The sequence below is a fragment of the Psammomys obesus genome, unplaced genomic scaffold (assembly GCF_907164565.1).
Source record: "Psammomys obesus unplaced genomic scaffold, mPsaObe1.curated_primary_1811, whole genome shotgun sequence".
NCBI lineage: Eukaryota > Metazoa > Chordata > Mammalia > Rodentia > Muridae > Psammomys > Psammomys obesus.
In genome coordinates, this window is record NW_026596149.1 from 9,463,279 (window position 1) to 9,479,923 (window position 16,645).

A 16,645-nucleotide genomic window follows, 5' to 3' on the forward strand; every position below is an offset into this window, starting at 1 on the left:
TGTGTGTGTCTGTGTGTATCTCTGTGTGTGTCTGTGAGTGTGTGTGTCTGTGTGCCTCTGTGTGTGTGTGTGTCTATGTATATGTATGTGTGTGTGAGTGTGTATGTTTGTGTCTATGTATATATATATATATATATATATATATATATATATATACGTGTGTGTGTGTGTGTGTGTGAGTGTATGTGTGTTTCTTGAAGTCCCTTGATGAGGAAGAACTTCAGCCCAAAATGAGGGTATGTTTAAAGCAATTTCCTTCAGAGTCATGGAGACAAAAATGTGCCCTCAACTGACACCTTAGGAAAGTGGTTCTCAACCCATGGGTCACAATCTGAAGGACTGTGTTAAAAGGTCATGGTACTAGGAAGGTCGAGAACTACTGCCTTAGGGCTTCTAATCGCTGTCCTGGACTTCTCTTCCTGTATTCTGGATTTCCATTACAACCCAGTTCTTGGATATGGAGTTTCAGGGCAGTCTTGTTTCTCCATGCCATCCCCTCCCCCAGCCCCCCACCATGTTTGCCCCACTGCACAGGTTTAGAGTTTCATTCCAAGCCATGTTCTCCTCTGGCTAATTGGATTAAGCAAACCACATTACTGTAATGGAAGATAATGGATTATTGTGTTACCCTACTCGGCAATTGACAACACGCATCAAACATCTGCAAATTGCTCCTGTCCACAGCCCAGCAGTTCCACAGAAGTCCGAAAGCTTTCTCTATAAGCATGTTTGCCTTATAGGGTAGACACTGTTACATAGAAAACATTTTGAAAATATTTAACAGGTGACTCCTTAGACAAAAAGTTCCATGTAATGGTTCACCCCTCTGGCTCCAAGGTGGGGGATGAGGGGGTGAGGAGGTGAGGGGTTTCCATTGAAATACAGAGAGCAAGGAAGTCTGCACACACGAAGACTCATGCAGATCCCTCATTGTTTCTGCAATGAGAAGGGGGTGGGGTTGCAGGGACCATCACATGTTTTCATCAAGTTTTTAGAACACAGCGTGTTAAGAGTTAAGAAAAAGTAAAGGGGCTGGGAAAAGCTCAGTCATTAAGCGCTTTCCTAGCATTCTTAAAGTTTTGGTTTCAGTGCCTGGCACCACATAAACTAAATATGGTGGACATGTCTGGAATCCTGAGTTCACTGTGGAGGAGTGAGTGAGAGGGATCAGAAATTCCAGGACAGCATAGGCCACCTGAGACTATTTCTCAAAATCAAGAAAGAAAGCGGTGGCACATCCTATCACCAAGAGTCAGAGGCAGGAAAATCTCTGTGATTTCAAGACCGGACTGTTTGATATAATGAGTTCCAGGCCAGCTAGCTCTACATAGTGAAAGGAAAAGGAAGGTAGGAAGGTAGGAAGGTAGGAAGGTAGGAAGGCAGGAAGGTAGGAAGGAAGGAAGGAAGGAAGGAAGGAAGGAAGGAAGGAAGGAAGGAAGGAAAGAAGGAAAAAAGGAGAGAAAATAAGAGGATAGGAGGAGGAGAGAGAAGGGGAGAGAAAGAAGAGGAAGGATGGAGAAGAGAAGAGAGGGTAAGAGAAGGGGAGGGGAGGGAAGGAGAGGAGAGGAGCAAAGGATTTCTAACTTGTGCCCTCCTGGGCTGGAAGGGATCTGGTGGTAGGAACAGACTGGAGAGAGGACCTGAATTGTGTTCCCAGATCTCACCCTCTCTGTTAGTTCTTTCTCAAAAATAGTTTTAGCGGTGAGAGGAACAATAGGGTATCAGTGCTTGAAAATAAACAAGCTATATAACTCTTTCTTGATAGATGTGAAGATGATTTCTATTCATGACAAACCAAAGAATCAATTCACTTTGTGTGGAGTATGGGGGAGTAACAGTTTCTATGCGCCTCACTGGGAAAATGGAGGGCTGGTGGCAGCCTAGGCTCAGAACATAGTAGTAGCTGGAATTTTAAAACAAGATATGAGTGGCTGGAACCGTAAAACCCAGTATAGGATGGCTCTAAAATCTCAACAGTGGCCTATGCCATCCAGACTGTCAGCTTTTGTTAGGAGGGAGAGAAAACTCACAGGGAGCCCACAGCCTTGAACCAGCACCATGACCCCACCTGGACATCAGACTCAATCTTGGAATGGAGGATAAGGCACATTGAAAAAGCTGAACATTTGCCTGCAAAAACCTGGGAAGTTTTTCCTTTCCTTCTCAAAATAGTGTTAGAGGTCAGAGGAACAAGATGATATCAGTCCTTAAAAATAAACTCTGTTGTATGACTTTTCCTTGGTAGATATGAACATACATCTTTTTTTTTCTGTTCACAACAGGACAAAGAACTGACTCTGTGCAAGTCCAGTAGAGTGAAGCAGTGAGTTTGTTGGGTTGACTTATAGGAAAGTGAGTAAGGGGTCACTTAGGAGAACATGGATGGCTCAAAGGCAACTGTATCCCCTCAAGGTCGACCCTAGCATGGGGTGATTCACAGAAGCTGCTTCCCCGGAGCTCTCTATCCTGCAGCCAGCACCACTTGAGAGTACCTTCCTCTTTGGAGCAACCGTGAAGGGCTCTCTAAAAGGCCCGAGCATGGCAAACATGGCAAGGGCAGATTTTGCCCTTTCCCCTTTCCTCTCCGTAAACAGTTAAATTACATTCTGAGAGCTAGCCCCTGTCATTCTCCTTCAGAGGAAGGCCTTGATTTCAGTGGGGGCCTGGAACTCGGCTTCCAGACAGAGAATGGGGGTTCTCTTTCTCTCAGGAGCAGCTGGAGTGGTTTAGAGCCATGCCGGAATACTAGGCCTGAGTGTGGAAAGAATTTTCCACGGAGTATTACAGTTAGCTAGCTCTTTCAGAATGAGATCGCTGGTGGCAGTGGAAACTCGGGCGTTCCAGAGCCTATGGCGATACCAAAGCTTTACAGCTCTTGGTTAAGCTGCTGTGCTGAGCATGGCAGAGATGCGGGTGAAAGCCCATTACTGATGGGCTTGCAGCGGAGACTCGGGCTTGCTGGGGCCCAGGCCCGGCCGGGCCCAGGCCCAACAGGCCAGAGGATAGGCCCGCTGAGATGAGGCACAGTGAGACGAGGCCTGGTAGGGGATAAATGACTGATCTCAGGCGGTCATGGTAGAAAGCACACAGCTAGCCAGCACATTTATTTGAAACCACATTTATTTATAAACGTCGGGCAATGGTAGGGATTTTGAGGGTGAATGTGTTTGATTCAAAGGGGTCAGGGGGTCAGCGGGTCAGGGATACTTGATTTGAATGTAGTGATGTAGTGCTTCGTTTTACATGAAGCAGCACTGTGTTATCAAAGGAAAAAAAAACAGTACTTAATTATCCTACAGGGGGGGAGTCTCCAAGAAAAATTGAAAGTCACTGCTTAAAACTAAGATCTCCGTAGCATGGTGCTGCTTTGTGAGGAATTCCCAGATGCTTGCAGTTTTCTTATCAGGAAGGTCCAGCCTATATAATCTGCCCTGAGGACTATGTGCTGTTGTTTTGTTGGCCTGCCTTCTGATACTCAGATGGAAGGGTGTCCAGGAAACCCACAACCCCAAGGCCACAAATCCGAGTCACAGCCCTGAGAACTGGGATGGTATCCTAGCTATGAGGTGGAACAGTGTCTCAGTGGTATCCTGAGGCATGCAAGGCCCAGGAACCACACAGCTCTGAGAGGAGGCTCCTCAACAGAGAGGTTGCAGTTTCCAGGGGATGGTTACCCCAATCCCTGATGAGCTGAGGAGCTTAGGAGCCTCAGCCCCACTCCTTCTCCAGCTGTCGCAGTTCCCAAGAGAGGGTTGCCCTAACCCCTGATGAGCTGAGGTTTGGAGTCTGAGCTCTGCTCCTTCTTAGTTTCTTCTTTCTTCTCTTGTTCTTCTTCCAACGAGTGAGTCACAGCAGGCAGTAAATGTCTTAAAAGAGATCTATTGAAGGGAGGAATCCAGGAAAGGAGGGACAAATCCAGGAGAGGCTCCCTCTGGTCCCTGGAGAAGGCAGCAGGGAACCTAGCAGATTCTTAGCTGGTGGAGCTTTCTGGCTGAGCTGTGGAACACTGGGGAATTGGTGGGCTTTTCTGTTCAGGAACTGGTCTGTTTTCTTACTCAGGGTTGGTGGGTTTTAATGGGAATCTCAGGGATTGGTCAGCTTTCCTGCTCAGGGATTGATGGGTTTTTGTCTGGCTTTCTCACCTAAAATTTGCATAATCTGGGATGAGTCCTACTGAGAGGCTGGAGATGACAGTTAGAGACGTCTGGGGGTGGGGGCCTGAGCTGGGCTACTGGAGCTTCCTCAGGCAGAGGTCAGGCCACTTTTCTGCCGTGAGGGGCTATAAAGTCCACAATGAGTCCAAAATTTAGAAAGAGTCGAGTGAGAAGGCAGTAGGCTGAAGCAGGAAATGCTGTCATTATGGACAGAGTGGTGGCAGTAGGCATTCTGAAGCAGGAAAGGTGTCCTGTTCCCCTAGCAGTCAGCTGACGCAGAAATGGTCATCGTGGACAGCATCCACTGAGGCAATGCAGCCATTTTGTCTCCTGCCTCCATAGCCCCAGGGCAGGAAGGAGAACTGGCGCTAGAGCCCGGCTGCTCAAAGGCTACTATGTATTTAATTGACCTCTAAACATTAGGTTTTTTTGGGGGAGGGGATTTGCAACAGGATTCCCTATTGTTGCAAGGGGGAGGGACGACAGCAGATCACCATGGCTTGTGGGGCATCAGGACGACTTGGGGTGGCAGGCCACCTCAGTTTGGTGGGCCATCCCACGCCCTGGGGCTTGGGATTGCCTCAGCCTGGGGCATCCATTGCAGTGGGCTTGGGTAGCAGTTTGCCTCTGCTCCAGGCTTACATTCCTGGTCTTGTGCACTTAACAAGTGGTAAAGTGAAAGAATCTAGTAAGACAATGGGCAAGGACACACAGGGTGGTTGTGAGCTTGGCCCAGGAGGGTCTCACTACTAGCATTCCCCAAAGTGGTTAGGCAGAACATTATTTAATAGTTGAAACAAGAGACCGTATGACAGGGCAGTGGTATCATATTATCAAAGACAGACGTGAGAGCTGTTGAGACACTTTGGACCACTTCTTCTGTCTTGTTTGAAACTAGGAGATCGGCTTTGGGGGCTGATGCCTTCACATTTCAAAAGTCATGAGGACAGTCAGTAGCCCAATGTCCCTCTTGATAGCACCTTGGATATGGTTGGAATGGCTTAAGAGGCCTCAGACAGGATCAGGCCCAGTGTCCTTCCTGACCACACTTAAAACAGGAGCCTGGAGGTTCTTGGTATTTGATAGGCCCTGGAGCCTAGGCAGTTCCTAAGGCTGCCTAAAAGGCCTTAGATAGCATCAGGTATTTTTGCTTTTTTTTTTTTTTTTTTTTTTTTTTTTTTTTTTTTTTTTTTTTTTTTGTTAAGTTTGGCTCTAAAATCAGGGAAACTCTGAGAGAAGAAAAGTCATAAGTTGTCTTCCATCTGTTGTCTTAGGATCCAGACTGGCATATTGGAAGATGGCCCTGGTAAGGCGCTCTAGGAATTGTGATGGGTTCTCATGCTTGTCCTGTATGACTTCTCAGATTTTGTCATGATTTACCATTTTAAAGGTGGCCTTACGAAGTCAGACTAGGGAACAAGTTATAAAGTGATCTCTAGCGTGGATGTCCCCTGGAGTATTATAATTCCACCATCACAGACCAAGCACAAACAAAAGGCTCTCCGGAGATGTCAGACTTCAACCTTACCCAACAGAGTTCCACAAGCCCCCAAGGTCTATTTCCTTATTTGGCCACTTTCTTATGCCTAAAACTGCAAGGTCCAGCTATCGGAATCTGTATTTGGGCTACACTAGCTAACTTGTCCATTCAGGACTTACCAACTCACCTTAGCACAGATTTCCCCTTTCTCCTTAAAAACCCACTCCTGAACAGCAAACCAAACCAACCCAACCAACCAACCAACCAACCACCACCACCACCAACAAAAACACTTGCTGCTTGTAGTCTGCCCTTGCCCAATCCAGAGATAGAGCCCTTGCACCCCCCACCCCCATCCTCCATCCTCACCCTCGTGCTTCTTGCCTCTGGGGTAACCTCCTTTGTACTAAGAAGTTGGTATCTGGGGCAGGGAAGGGAGCCACCCCTTCAAGGTATCTTATAAACTTGGGGCATGCCCTTGTGAGTCCTGTTACTTTCATGAAGTTCTGGAGCCTCATAAACTTCAATGAGTTTCCTGAAAGGAATCTCTTTAGCTTCCTGAGTCTTATGCACCCTTACCCTCCTTCCAGGGAGGAATGCTTCATTTTGTAGGGACTGGCCACAAAATCCTCTCCATCTCTTTCTTCAGTTGAGTGGTGCTGGGTTTCATTTCCATAGTCACCTAATTGCTCACACATGTGGCCAGGTTCATCCTAGATCATGAATAAAGACGTCTTTCTTTCACAGATGTAAACCACAGGAAAGATCAGCAACCGTTGCTGATGGGTGGTTATTCAGGGTACATCACAAACAGGCACCCTAGAATTCCCAGCTTCTGCCTCTCCCCTCTGATGGATGAAAGGACAAGCTGGGACCAACAGACACCTGAAAGGGCTAGGGCACAAGACAAAAGGGAAACATGGGACTCAAAAGAACCAGATGATCCAAGGAGTTAGGTGTAGGGATATATCAGACTCAGTAATATCTTCAGAGAGAAGAAAAGTCTCAAAACTAGGACAGGTGACCCACCGACGAACAAACAACTCAAGCATGCCTTTAGAAATTAAAAATACAGTAATTGAAGTTAAAATAAGTGGAAAGATTAAATAGAAAAAATAAGAGAGAGGAAGAGATGAGACAGAGGCAGGGGGAGAGCACAACCTTGGCTAATTAATACAGTGGCTTAAAATACTAAATGCTAATGATCTACAGATTTTTAAGGTCATCTCACACCTAGCTACATAGTTCTCTTGGAGACTCTTTGGAATGGTAGTGATGACGTTGGCTCCCTCCCGAGGGTCAGTTCCTGGCTAACTGGCAGAAGTCCTCCACTGTGTGGGTCTTTCCAAGAGCTGCCTGTGTGTTCTCCTGACCTGGCAGCTGGCCTCTGCCAGAGAAAGCAATCAGAGAGGGAGCAAAGAGAAAGTCTTCATGCTTTTCCACTATAGTCTGCTACATGTAAAATATCAGGTCTGGACCAGGGAGAAGGGCCTAGGAAGGTTTCACTGTAGAGAGAGCTCACAGTGGTGAAAGTGTGATGAGGTAGGGGGATAAAGTCTGGAGTCAAATAATCTTGGGTTTGAGTCTTGGCTCCTCTACAAACTATTTAACCTCTTCCTTCCTGTGTTTCCTTCTCTGTAGAGTGTGGTGTGCCTGCCATTGTACACAGCTCTTTTTAAGAGTAAATTATTTAAAGTGACTGCTCATGGAAACGCCAGTAAATCACAGTTGTCATTAATATGGAGAAGGCTTTTGCTAGAGTATGTGGTTTATCCTGCAGCTCTGGCTAAGGTCCAAACCAGAACGCAGAAAGATCCTCTTAACATTCCCAGGAATGGACAGCTAAGTAATCAGAACACAATGCCCTATCTTCTTTTGAATGATGAAATGATGAATGAGCATTTGTGTTTAGTATAGAGAAATCTGGAATGCACGTTTTTGTTTTGTTTTGTTTTTTTTTTTGTTTTTTTTTTTTTTTGACTAAGAGGAGATGGAGAGCTAAGAAAAGGCTGTTTTGATTTCTAATTTTTTTGGAAGCCTTTGCCCAGGAAAACAAACAATTAGGAGTCAAAGACAGCTTGAGTTAGTGAATGCTGAGAAGGGGCATCCTCCATCCCTCCCATGAGACTTCACTAACAGTTTAACAGTACCAGCATCCAGGGGAAAGCAGGATCCATTAAAAAACAAACAAACAAACAAACAACAACAACAAAACATCTCCCTGATTATGGTGTCTCACCTGTAATCCTACATGGGAAGGAAAGAGGAGTTCGAGGCTGGTCTGAGAAGTACATCATTAAGCCCTATTGCAAAAAGCAAAGAATGCATCTCTTGTTTACAATCTACTTGGCTTTTCTAAAATGGGTGCTATAAACACTGTGTGTAGGAGGCTCCTTACTAATCTTATCACCTGTGGCTACAGTTCTAGAAGAAATAAAATTGTGTCAAACCCCCGGCAGTTTGGCATCTGTTTGTCTTAGCATCTAATAGTTCCCTCATTTGGCTCTCCTTACTCTTTCAAACTTCAAATACTTCATTAGAACTGTTCTACAGTAAACATCCCAGAGTCTTTTTTTTTTTTTAAGTAATGAATGATCGACACCCCACAAAAAGTGCTTTATAACCTTGTTTGGGGGCCCATATTAATTTGAGAGGTTACTGCTCCTACCATTCACAAAAGTGAGCTCATGCAGGAATACATCTACACTGATGTTCGCTGACATGTGTCTCCCTTGCTGATGGAGTAGTCACCCATCGGTTCTTCAGTTATACACTGCTCACGTGCCTACAGTGTCACACACTGGGCACAGTACACCATAAAGACAAAACAATCCTTAGCAATGTGGGGGTCTGGCCAATACAGGCTTCCCATACATGCAGATGGGTTAATCTGCTAGTGTGACATAAAAATACCTTTCCTACATTGGCTCACAATGATCAGCACTAGCAACTGCTCACAGCATGCACCCACAATTTTGCTTCTAAGAAGAGAACATTTTCTAGCACGAGAACTTTAGACCAGAGTCTTTGAAGTGTAAGACCAAAAGTCAGCCTGTAAGCCCCACCTGCCCAAGGTCCAGGCAACTTCCAGGAATTCTGAGAGCTGTAGTTCTTGGAAAATAACAAAGCCACATTGGAAAGGAGGGTGGCCAAACGGTTTTATCCTTCAAAAACCCCTACTCCAAGCGTCTTGTCCCCATTCACTGGCAATTCCAGAGAGTGTCCCTAACCAGAGTCCATCCTGGACAGTATTTAATTAAACCTTGCTTTAAATTTGGCTCAGAATCATGGAACTGCGTTTTCTCTTTTGAAACTCAGGATTAATAGAAGAAAGTTAAAACCAGCTCCAAACAAACTTTATACAAGTTTATACAAATCCCAGGAGCCCAGTAGTAGAGCAAGCAGAAAGAAGGCTGAGGGAATGCAGAACCCCTTCCCCCCATGAAAAGTGGTGTGCCCAGGCCATGGCCACACGGGTCCTAAAGACTCCAGTGTCTTCTTTTCCACTGGTTGTAAGACAGAGCCTTTTTAAATCTTCATTTGGGATGAAGCTAGAAAATAAACATTTGCAGAGTTGTGTCCATAAAGCTCCCTTAACTTCAAAAGGCTGCAAGGGAACGGCGCCCCTTTGAGTTTCATGTAAAAGAATCAGACACACATGATTTGGATTTCATGAAAATAAACACAACTGCATGGGGGAAAGAGAAGCGGCACCTGAGGGCCAGATGCTCTTGGGTAGGGTGAATTGTTGAGGCTCTAAGGTGAGAGGAGGGCGAGGAGGGCTCTCTTTTAGTCCATCTCATGCAGACCCAGGTTTATTAGCATGGTTTGGGAAGCTTGGCTGGGTTTTTATAGAAACTAGACTCCATTTGCAATTAGAGACAGAGAGTCAAACAGAGGGAGAGGGAGAGAGGACACATGTGAGGGGGTGAGGGGGAAGGATGGAGAATGGGGAAAGAAAGAGAAAGGGGAGGCAGAAAGCAGGAGGGGGTGGGAAAGAAGGAAGGGAAGGGGAAGGAAAGAGAAAGGGGAAAAAGAGAGGGGAGGGAGGGCAAGAGAAGTGGGAGAGGATATGGAGAGGAAGTAAAAGAAGGAAAGGAGGGGAAAACAAGGGAAGGGGAAGGTGTTGTGGATGTTTTTGGTTTAGGATATGTAAACATGTTTTTGTTAAAATTCCAAGTTGGGGATTTTAGTTTGTCCACATCTGTTAAATGTCTTGTGCGGAGCGTGGTCTTTGCTGGGTGGAATTAGTTGAAGTCTGAGGACTTTGAGGGGTATAAATATGACAGCCCAGAGGAAGAAGGCATGGCTGCTTGGAGGAGGACTGCTTGCTGCTGGTTTGTCCTGCTGCCGTATTTGCTGTTTGCTGATTTGCTGGTTACCTGGACTTCTGGATTTCTGGATGACTGATATTGGCCTTGCTCCCAAAAGAATCCTACGACCCCACTCAGTGGGAAGTAGCAGAGAGAACTCTGACCCCTGTCCCTACTAACCTCCTTTTCCTTCTACCCAGTGTTGGGGGGGATTGGAAGGGAGGTAGAAGTGTTTAATAACCCTAAATAAAGTGGGTTTGTTAAAAAAAAAATCAAGGACAACAGGAGGAAAAAGAGGAGAAGGGAAAGAGGAAAGGAGAAAGGAGAGGGATGCAATAAGAAATTGGGTTTATCTCTCAAAGGTGAGGATTATGAACTCTGGACTCCATGTTCAACTAAAGCTTCTATCTCAGTCAGTTTGGAGTACTGTAAACATACTTTAAGCTTGTTGGCTTAGACACCAAATATGTATTTCTCAGAGTATTTGCAGCTGGGACAGACTTCCTCCTGCTTTGTAGGTAGTTTTCTTCTCATTGGAGCTCACAAAGCAAAGACATGAAGGGAGCAAGCTTTCTAGTGTCAGTTATGGGGACCCAATCTCTTCATGGGTGTTCTACTGCCATGACCTCAGCTGATCTTGACCACCTTTATTTCCTAATGCCATCGAATGATGTGTGGGTTTGGGAGAACACAAGCATTCATGCCTAAGGAACAGGAATGTTCAGTGGTGCTGGGCAGAGGAAGCCTGTGTTACATCCAGTACAACAGTATAGTTTGTGAGCAAAGCCAATGCACATGGGTTGATGCCAATGAGACCTGAGGGAGGTCATAGACACAGGCCATAGACAACCAAAGTTACTCAGGGTTCTGGAGATGACAGAAGGAGAGGGTGACATCCCAAGCTGAATGACTAGCGTGACACTTCCCCCTAGAAGCCATGCCTGTACTTCCCATTTCCCACTCCACACAAGAAATGCTACCCCAGAGGACCAGGGCCAATGAAGGCTCCTCTTGACTCTCCCAAATTTTAGTTTCTCTCTGTCTTCCTCTATAAAGGAGTCCTCTATCCTTTAACTTTCTCTGAAGTTCTAAACAGGCATGTGTAGTTCCAGAAACAGCATAGTAGTGCTACGTAGACTTTGCTAACAGTGCCCAAACCACGACTCCAGCATCTTGACTGTTTGGAAGTGTTCCAGTGTGGGCCTCCAGGTGTCAACAGCTCCATGTATCAGTGAGTCAAGAAAGATGGCTGCCTGGCACTTGGCAAGCTGTGTGAATCACCTCACACAGAAGCCCCCAACTGATAACTCTTGGGAGCTGGTATGTTCAAGCCTAGCACTCTCAGCCCTCTGCATGGATACTTCCCAGAGGTCCCCCATGGTATAGTACACCAGTTATCTATTGTATCAGTTACTTGCACAGTCCTGTGACTAAATTACCTGAGAACAACTGAAAAGGAGAGATTCGTTACTTTGGGTATTGGTTTTGGAGACATGAGTCCATCATAGTAAGGAAGGTGTGTCAGAGTTGAGTAGTTCACATTGTGGCAAGCAGGAAGTCAAGAAAGGGAGATATCTCCTTCATTCTAGTCCATTCTGTCTGGCAGCCCAGCCGGCCTGATGGCGCCCTCACCTCAGGTGACCTTCGCTAGAAACCCACATACACACCCAGAGGTGGGCCTCTCTCATCTCCTAGGTGATTCTAAGTCCAGTCAAGTTATCGATGGACTATCACGTCTACTATGAGAAATGAATTAATAACAGGCTTCCTATCATGGGTCCTTCTCCTACCGAGCCTTTTGGAGAAACTCACAGTCAGACAGATACGCAGGGGTCAGCAAGATGGCTCAGCAGGCAGAGGTGCCTCTGGGCTAAGATGACATCCTGAGCTTGATTCCGGGACCCATGTGGTGGAAGGACAGAAGGAGCCTGCTGACTTTCATACACATGCCCTGCCCTCCCTCAAAATAAGTAAATATGTTTAAAAAAATACTCAAATGCTAAGCTAACTTTTCATACTTGAACGGCCACCTCTCTTCATAATAATTTTTGGTAAGAAGATATAAAAGCTCAGTTTTAGGAAGTTTGGGGTACATTTTCACAGTTCTAAACAGGTGCGAAAAGGACGAAATACACCCTAGCAACAAGCTCTTAAGTTGTAAACGAAAGAACCTGGGCTAGGTTGGGTATGGCAGTGACACCCTCACAGACGGCTGCCCCACACGCATCCCCTTTGCCTGTCGCCCTAGCCTCATCTGTTTATAGAGAAGGCCAACTGAGCAAGTCAAAAGTAAAATGGAGTCTCCTGACAGCTCCATGTGAGCTCGTGGGTAGTCTGAGAGCTGGGCTTAAAGCCATGGCTCAGGCCATACTTGAATTTAAGATTGATTGCATCTGAGTCATTTTCTTTGGCCGAAATTTTCCATTGATCAAAATTTGCTTTCAGATGTTAACTTTCTAGAAAAAGACAGTTAAAAATTATTCTTCTCCCACTCCAAATTTTAAATTCATTTGGTAGTATGGTATGTGTGTGTATGTATTGTAATAAAAGCCACAATTTTTAGTAAACAAGTCAATGAGAGAAAACAAACAAACAAACAAACAAACAAAGAGAGCACACCAAACTAAAGAGAAATCTAGCAAGAACTGCCCTTGGGTATGGATTTCTGGGCCAAGAGGAGTAATTTCTGTGACCTGGGCTTGCCTCAGTGAGGGCCCCATTCATTCCTATCTTTGTCAATTGCTTCTCTGACCCATATGACCTTATAGACCAGAATGGGAGGTCAGGAGGTTGTATTTACTGCCTGATGCTTTATTTGCAAAAACTCTTAGTCACTGGGAGGCTTGCAAAGCCATCTGGGATGACACAGGTGCTCTAGCCCAGCTGCTATCAAACACTTTTCAAACTCATCTTCTCCAACCTGTCTCCAGACACTGGTAAGTGTGAGCCTTCACAGTCCCTGCACACTCCATTAGTCTCTCTGAAAGTCAGAAAAACAAGTGAGCAGTCATTCTACATAAGTTTGCCCTTCTGAGAACCAGGCTATTTTCATTTTGTTTCAAAAATGAGACCCCAGTCCTAAGGGATCAGCCGTAAACACATTTAAATAAGAGCAACACTAATTTAAAGTATATAGAGAGAATATATATGATATATATACATCATATATATATATGATGTATATATATCTATATATATGATATATATATATATATATATATATAGAGAGAGAGAGAGAGAGAGAGAGAGAGAGAGAAAGGGAGGGATGGAGGGAGAGAGAAAACACCTCTATCTTCATGGTCTCTGCAAGGTTCTTCCCAGGAATTATAACTGGATGTGGGACTAGTTCCAAATGGAAAGAGTGGAAACAGAGGCCAGGAATTCTCGCACACACTTTTGACTAGCGTGTTCTCCTCCCCTCTGTTCTCATAGCAACACCGCTTGCTTCTACTGAGCTTCTCTAGGCCCTCTGTGCTCTTGGGGTTGTCTGAAGGCCGAGGCCAGACCACAAACAAAACACGTTTGCTGAGTGATCATTGTGTGTGAAGCAACAGAAATTCTGTTTGTTGTGTTGATTTTGCTTTTGCCCAGGAGGGCCTGAGTTCTTCTGAAGTATCTTGAAGATGGATACTGATCTTTATGACCTTTCCAAATATGAAGCAGGTCGAAGCTTCCTGAGATCTCATGTGTTTCATGCCTCTTCCACTTCTTTGATCTGGAGATGTTCCATGAGGTTTCAGAGCCACAGTTACCTTCGTGTTTGTTACAGAGAAATGAAGCCCAAGAAAGAACAGGCTTGGTCGGGTTCACGCAGTCATGTTGGAGAGGAATGTGTGTCTTTTGCCTCTTATTTTCCACCGTAAGATACTGTCTTTCCAAAATGATGTCGCCAAGCCTGTGCACTCAGCACCTGGGAGGCTGACGTAAGAGGATTGTGAGTTTTAGGTCAGCCTGGGCTAAGTGAACATTCTGTCTCAAAGGCTCAATAAAATATGATACAATAAAACAAAGTGCTGATAAAGGCTAGTGGGAAGTACATGATTTATTTTATTGACATTAGTCTCGAAGATGAGAGCTATGTGTGGACTCAGGAAAACCCTTGAAATTCCATGCATCTTTGCCTGGTATTCTGAGCACAAAACTTCTCTAAATTCCTAAAATTTCCTGAGTTGCATGGCATGACTGTCATGCACTTAAAAATAGTATTGTTGGGGCAAAAAAACAGCTCAGTCGTTCAGAGCACCTGCTGCTTTTTCAGAAGATTTGGGTTGGAATCTGAGGAGCCTCATGGTGTTTCACCACCATCCATAATTCTGGTCCCAGGGGATCTGATGCCCTCTTCTGACCTCTGCAGGCACCAGGCACAGACATGGTGAGCATCCGTATGTATAGGCCAAAACACTCATATATAAAATTTCTTTAAAAGAAAAAAAAATTAAATTAAAATAAAAATAGCATTGCCTTATAAGTTGGCTTAAGAAATAGGCTTAGCCAAGGACCTTGTGTGGTGGCGTGTGGGGAGTGCAGGACACAGTAGTCTCTGACTCCTTGGCTAATATTTCTAATTCTTTAGTTGGCACTGGAGAATTTTTAAAAACCTTCTGTTGGTTTTTCGTGAATTTCACATCAAGCGCTTCAATCCCACCCATGTTCCTCTCCCGAAGTACCCGCCCTCCACCCTTGAACCCCCCACCACCAACAGAGGAAAAAAAATCTTATTGTGGACCGCAGGGCTGAATGGCCGACCCCAATGCGGTGGGTGTGGAGGAGGTGGCTGCTCGGCGCCGCCGTGAGCACAGGTGACTACTGGCCCTCCTCCAGCCTGAACCCCTCGGTGGCCCAGGCTCGAGCGGGCCTGTGAGGGGAGCGGCGACCCCGCCTGCTCGAGCTCCTTCCCTGGGACAATATGTTCAAGAGAATGGGGGAATTTGGGCCTGACTCCGGCGGGAGAGTGAAGGGGGTTACCATCGTTAAGCCAATAGTTTATGGTAATGTTGCCCGGTACTTTGGGAAGAAAAGAGAAGAAGATGGGCATACCCACCAGTGGACAGTGTATGTAAAGCCATATAGAAACGAGGATATGTCAGCATATGTGAAGAAAATTCAGTTTAAATTACATGAAAGCTATGGCAATCCTTTAAGAGTTGTTACTAAGCCTCCCTATGAAATTACTGAAACAGGATGGGGTGAATTTGAAATAATCATCAAAATATTTTTCATTGACCCCAGTGAAAGACCTGTAACTCTGTATCACTTACTAAAGCTGTTCCAGTCTGACACCAATGCAATGCTGGGGAAAAAGACGGTGGTTTCAGAGTTCTACGATGAAATGATATTTCAAGACCCAACGGCAATGATGCAGCAACCATTAACATCTCCTCAGCTAACATTAGGAGCCTGTAAGCATGAAACAGAATTTGCAGAACTTGAAGTGAAAACCAGAGAAAAACTAGAAGCTGCCAAGAAAAAAACAAGCTTTGAAATTGCAGAGCTTAAGGAGAGATTAAAAGCAAGTCGTGAAACTATAAATTGTTTGAAAAATGAAATCAAAAAGCTTGAAGAGGATGATCAGACGAAAGACATATGAGCAGCTGGTAGTGAGATAACCGGAAAGCAGGGCCTCAGCAGGAGGGACTTGGTGCAGACGCTGCTGCCTGTGGGTCTCCTGGCCCTGGGTTTCTTGGCGGTGAAGTCAGTGCTCACACTGCTCAAGCCGTCTTTCCTGGGACGTACATCTCTGTTCTAAGACTTGATGCTGGGTAGCATTCCATGATATGAAGCACAATTTTTAAAGTATTTGTTTTTTTATTTTTATTTTTTAATTGAACTATGTGTGTAGTTTATTTTCCTTCAGGCAGGCATCAGAATTCTGTTGTAAAGTCTTAACTTGTGCAGATTTTGTACTTCTCTACTAATTAGAATTAGTGGCCGTATGTGTATTTAGCTCTCCAGGCCATCTGCCCCAGTCTACCTCTTTTGCATATGATGTATCTGGTAGGGAATAAATGCAGTTGACTGCTCCTAAAAAAAAATCTTATTGTGGAAGTTATGGTGTGTCACAGTGTGTCCACAGTGCACCCTTTTGTCCACACTCCTTTCACTGCGATGAGTTGTTGGTCTGGCAGGAGGCCTCTGGCTTCTCCTACTCTATCAATACTGCAGCCTCACTGGGACTCCTCTTGGATATTGTGTTGTCCTGTGTCATGGAGACCCTGTAGTTTTTGATCTGTAGGACCAGCTCCTTCATGCACTCTGGCAGGTCATTGATGGGATAGATGTTGGGGTAGGCCAGTTCAAAGCCCTGGGTCTGGGCTGCGAGGTCCGTGAGCCGGTCAGCCCACTAGCTGCTCTCATGGCCTTGGCCGGCTCGCCAGCAACACCCCTGTCCCCACAGCCAGGGTCTGCTCTACTGTGCTGTTCAGCTGAGGTGCAGGGCCAGCTTTCCTGCTCTCATGACTTTGTCAGGACCAGCTTTCCCACCTGCCACTGGTGAGGGCACGAGGGAGGGGAGGGGAATCTTTTCCTCACTGACACCACCACACAACAGACGAGCGGCTGAGCCTGCTCTCCCACACTCACACCCCCGGGGCCAGCTCACCCACACCCCAGCCGCCTGCCCTCCTGAGTAGTGTAGCTGGTGCAGGGCAGGGATAGCCATTGGAGAATCTTTTTTTCTTTGAAGATTTATTCATTTATAC

The 16,645-nt window shown here is 45.6% G+C and overlaps 2 protein-coding genes across 2 annotated transcripts in view; both read left to right on the forward strand.

The window, feature by feature from the left end:
- The window catches only part of Fam107b (family with sequence similarity 107 member B), a 200,585-nt gene that overhangs the window by 51,413 nt on the left and 132,527 nt on the right, over window positions 1-16,645 (forward strand). The gene's annotated exons all lie outside the window — the stretch shown is intronic.
- Window positions 14,841-15,554, forward strand: LOC129666648 (YEATS domain-containing protein 4-like). Its single transcript, XM_055593870.1, has one exon. The coding sequence runs from the start codon at window positions 14,854-14,856 to the stop codon at window positions 15,532-15,534; it is 681 nt and encodes a 226-aa protein (XP_055449845.1). The 5' UTR covers window positions 14,841-14,853; the 3' UTR covers window positions 15,535-15,554.

Bases quoted from the DNA above. Each gene is read 5' to 3' on its own strand.
- LOC129666648 (XM_055593870.1), top strand. From the start codon at position 14,854: ATGTTCAAGAGAATGGGGGAATTTGGGCCTGACTCCGGCGGGAGAGTG.